At 34.0% G+C, this 4488-nt stretch overlaps 1 protein-coding gene across 1 annotated transcript; it reads right to left on the minus strand.

Moving 5' to 3' along the window:
• Positions 1-2233: 2233 nt before the first annotated feature.
• On the minus strand, positions 2234-4010 carry LOC111395741 (protein O-linked-mannose beta-1,4-N-acetylglucosaminyltransferase 2-like). The gene is made up of 3 exons (XM_023021875.1): positions 3801-4010; positions 3618-3722; positions 2234-3543 (listed from the first exon to the last, which is right to left on the minus strand). Exons 1-3 carry the CDS (start codon positions 3919-3921, stop codon positions 2393-2395), a joined length of 1377 nt encoding a protein of 458 aa, XP_022877643.1. The 5' UTR covers positions 3922-4010; the 3' UTR covers positions 2234-2392.
• Between the last annotated feature and the right edge of the window lie 478 nt (positions 4011-4488).

Below are 4488 nucleotides of genomic sequence, written 5' to 3' on the forward strand. Positions count from 1 at the left end.
TATTACTCAATTTTTATTTATGTTTCCTTTTCAACTATGATAATTACTTCATTCCTTATTCAACTATAGAGAGGCGACTCTGAACAGGTCATCTCTTTGTGAACTAGTGATTAAGCAAAGAAAATATGAAACTTTTGGATTGTGCCCTCTTGACTTATTATATATTATGCAATTATCTCTCTCATATCCTCAACTAGAACTATTTAAGAAACAACCCAAGTAAGAGATTCCAATAATCAATTTTGTGATTCTTTAAACAATTTGGCTCAAGGACTTTGGGCATAGGCAACTCCCACAGTGAGATTGGGCGAGGGTCAAAGATAAAAGGTTATTTTTATTTTGACCTGTGATTCTACTGAATAAAGTCATACATTTATTCTTAGTGTATTAAATTAATATAATTGAATAATTTTATTTTATCGTTCTAATTTCATGTACACAATCTTGTGAGTGGGGGTTCACATCATCATGTAGTGGGTAAAAAATTGTTCGAGTGAGTTAAGAAAATGGGTTACTTGCATTGTGGTATCTATGCAAAAATGGGTTACTTGCATTTCTCTATTTGATTAGTTACCTATTAAGAAAGGGAAAATTATCTATTCAATTGTTGTTCAATATTATAATTAAAATAAAAAATATGATCGTTATCCATCATATCAAACCACCATATTTGAATTTTTATCTCTTGTGTGGGGCCCATAATAACTATATTTTTCATTCTCATTTTTACAATGATATGGCTCAAACGGTGGCTGTTTATTAAGTTGCATTGTTACTCTCAATACTGTTGTCGAATATTTAGTTTACCAAAAAATAAAAAAAATTTAAAATGGTTGCATTATTGCTGAATATTGATTTTGAATATTTCATTTCATTGGTTAATTTCCATATCACTCTGGCATCGCAAAACCAAAATTATATGTTAAAGGAAGTAAATTACAAAATATCATCCGCTTGAAGTATAAATATTATATTTAAACCCTTAATCATTATGAACAACAGCCAATCTGGAAGCGTTAGAGAAACTTACAAGAAAAGTTTGGAATTACAAAGAATAAACAATTCCACGAAATTTATTTTGTTAGAATTTCACAATCAAAAGGAAAAAAAAATAAGTGCCGAGTTGACGTTTTTGATGTCTACACTTCCCATGCTCTTCATAAACTATTAAATAATTTTTTATTTAATAATTTTGACAGCTAGGAGATACAACGTTAGAGGGCTACACAGATTCCTTAAATTCTTGTATAGAAAACCAAATTTTGATGGTAGATAGAGAAATGTTTTTGCCTTGATGGAAAATTGATGCAGCCGTCGAAGATGAGTCTGTTTGGTATGACTTCTGCTTATGCTTTTTGTTAAAGAGCTTCCTTCTCTAAAAATTCATTTTACCAAACTCGTAGATAATTATCCAAATGAGCCTAAAAATAATATATTTATATCAAAAGGATCTTTTAACTTTGTAAAAACCCTGCCAAACGGACCCTTGATTCATAAAGAATACAAGGAAATTCTCTGTATCATTGTTAATCAACTAGCCTTTGGAATGTTAATCATCTTTTGCATTTATTCTGCTGCGTCAAAAATCAGCAGCCTCATTAATTTATTATTAACTTTAAATCTTTTTTGTCTGGTTTTTGACCTCTTCAAAGTTGGAAAAGATGAAATTCTAATCAAACAGTAATGGACCATTTGATTCTAAACTGAAAGTCTATAATCTCAGCTTCCAATATGAGGGGCCTCTTTCCCCTGTTTTTATTACTGAAAATGAAGGAAAATTCAAGATCATAAAGCAATCAATCAATGTATTATTTTCAGATAATCGAAAATTGAAATATGAGAAAAAGCAAGAACAAGTTGCATTATGAATTGACAACCTCTTTGAATTACCCTTTACACACTTCCAATTGGAAATTTTGACATCTTTACTATGATATGTATTTATTTATTTTATGTACTGATCCCGATAGTTATCTACTGCAGTTATAACTCGCAATACACATGCCAGTTTAAGTCGAAGGGACCAATACCAATTCAAGATTGTGATTTTTATTGTGGTTTGTGGTGCAGAATAGGTCGAAATAAGCCAGCTAAACTTTTCTCCCTCGTACTGGTAAGAAGGAGATTACGATCATTTTTAATACCCACTCAGTTTGCAGGATTAGGTACTCGACATCAAATGGAAAATCGTACTTTGAGTAGCTGTATGATCATTAGAAAAAACAATTGTATAGGATGGAAGTTCTGCCTTTCTAGTTTCAGTTCATTTGTAACTTGTTGGTTCTACTATCTGAAAAGACAATAGAACAACAACCTCATTGTTCTTGAGTATAAACTACACATCTTATGATATCAGAGAATTCGATAAATATTTAATAAAATGAAAACAAAATTAGAAATCCGAGTATGTAACAAGACTAAGTGCTTCAACAAGTGTGTTCCTAAACCTTGCAAGATTGATCCTCACGTTCTGCTGATCAAGAAACACGGTCCTGGCTGCACGGTATCCCCCTTTTCTGAAGAGATATCCGGGATCAGTTATTACTGAATGATTTCTTCCATACAATTTTAAAAGTGTGCTCTCCTCTGGATCGATCTTGTACCTCAAGTAATGTACACCCATTGGACGAGCAGTATCCCCGTAATAGGTGTTTGAGGGCCATTCTGTACCGAGTAATTCTACTTGCACCATAACAGCCCCGGAAGGCAAGAACAACTCATTCGTAAGTCCAGCCCCGTGTGCTCCCACCAAGACGCTACACGAGTTAATCAGTTGGGAAAATTTGTTCAAATTCGATATCATCTTTGATCTTGCAACCACAATCACTTGAAAGCCTAATTCTTCCATCATCATAACCATTTCGTTTTCATTCAAGAACCTTCTAGTATTTCTTCGAGATAAAAGCATTAACCTCGGCTTCTTAATTTGACTGACATGCCTGAACCTCAGACCAAATGCTTCTCTAAGGAAATGCCTAAATTCACGCATCGAATGCCCTCCTGGAATGTCACTCGCATTCAAAGCTAAATTGTCGTGGTATTTAAGCCCGATTACTGATCCTGGAAAGCAATGAACACTTCCATTTGCAGCCGGGTTCATGACCACATAATCGGACAAATGAGACATAACCTTGCCGTATTTGCTCATAAACGAAGGCTTGTAATCCTCGAGGATAAAGAGCACGCGGGATTGGAAATGTTTAGAGGTGATGAACAGGGGAATAATGATTTCATTAATTTCGTGAAAAACATTTCCTGTCGTACCAGATGAAAAAATAACAGCCGGAACACTGTGATTGTGAAGACAAGCCAGTGAAGTAGCGTTTCCTTTTAGTATATGGACCGGTGTAATAACCTTAAGATTGTCCTCCTGTCTTGCATAAGGCCGAACCACAGTTTCTTGTTCCCCGACTCCATCGGAAAAAACATATACTGTCATATTGCTGGTGTAAATCCTTACAGGTTGATTTGCAACACAAACAACAGAATGAACAGTCTTGTCACATGCAAAGCCAGTCGCTTCAAGATTTCTTCGATCTTTTCCTGTTTACGTGCAGCAAAATCTGTAAACATATCTTTCTAAATTCTGAAAACGAAAAGAGAAACTAATCACAAACCTCTGACTAATCTGGATAAAAGAAATTCCAAGGACTCGGGCTCTTCGACTGTTGGATTCACTGTTCCACTGAAATCAGTTTCTGAACTAGAAAAGTATTGTGTCCCTGTAAATTCCAAGAATTCGAAGTTAGCCATGGTTGAAGCTTTAGGATAAGAGAACATGTAAACAAAAGTAGAATTACATCGTTTGAAATGAATAGTATTCCCCCAAACGAAATCAACACCAACACAAATCAAAGGGAGAATAAGCAGTAATATAATTGGAGTGGAACCAAAAATTATCCTCTTAGGCTCCTCCTTCATCTTCCAAGAGTTGAGAAACCTGTTAGAAGTTTTGGCATGTTAAGAAACAAAAGAAATTAAAAAATAATAATAATAATAATAATCCTTTTAAGTAATAAAATACTGTCATTTGACGAGATGCCAATTTATTTATTAGCCATAAATTGTTGGTTCGTCTTCTGTTTCACTGTCATTCTTTTCACAGTTTTATCCTTATTCTGATTATTCCATTCAATCGTTTGCAAGAAACTTTGACTTATTACCTAAGCATTCAATTTTTTGTTGTAATTGATGACTTGTGCTTGGCTTCTTCTTTATGATACAATTATTCATTAATTAATCTTTTACCCTTAAGCCTGCGCCTACAACTGTTTTAATGGACAATTATTACCCGGATAAGACTTAACAGATTCAAGAGGAATAACGGTATCTAGCACCACTTTAGGTGACAGTGGAGCCCACTTGGACTTGTCATATGAGTTAAAATGCATTTTAACTCCATTGAATTATTGAAAGTGGACCTCCACTTTTATCGATTGATGTTAAATAGTATTATTCATTTGAATGTCAATATTATGGTGCTCCGAA

Source organism: Olea europaea, chromosome 6, assembly GCF_002742605.1.
Source record: "Olea europaea var. sylvestris chromosome 6, O_europaea_v1, whole genome shotgun sequence".
Taxonomy (NCBI): Eukaryota; Viridiplantae; Streptophyta; class Magnoliopsida; order Lamiales; family Oleaceae; genus Olea; species Olea europaea.

What these genes read in the sequence shown, in the direction of transcription:
- LOC111395741 (XM_023021875.1), bottom strand. Translation starts at nt 3,921, where the DNA reads ATGAAGGAGGAGCCTAAGAGGATAATTTTTGGTTCCACTCCAATTATA. An exon ending in TACTATTCATTTCAAACGAT is followed by an intron (nt 3,723 to 3,800) that starts GTAATTCTACTT and finishes TGGAATTTACAG; the next exon opens with GGACACAATACTTTTCTAGT. An exon ending in TTTATCCAGATTAGTCAGAG is followed by an intron (nt 3,544 to 3,617) that starts GTTTGTGATTAG and finishes GCACGTAAACAG; the next exon opens with GAAAAGATCGAAGAAATCTT.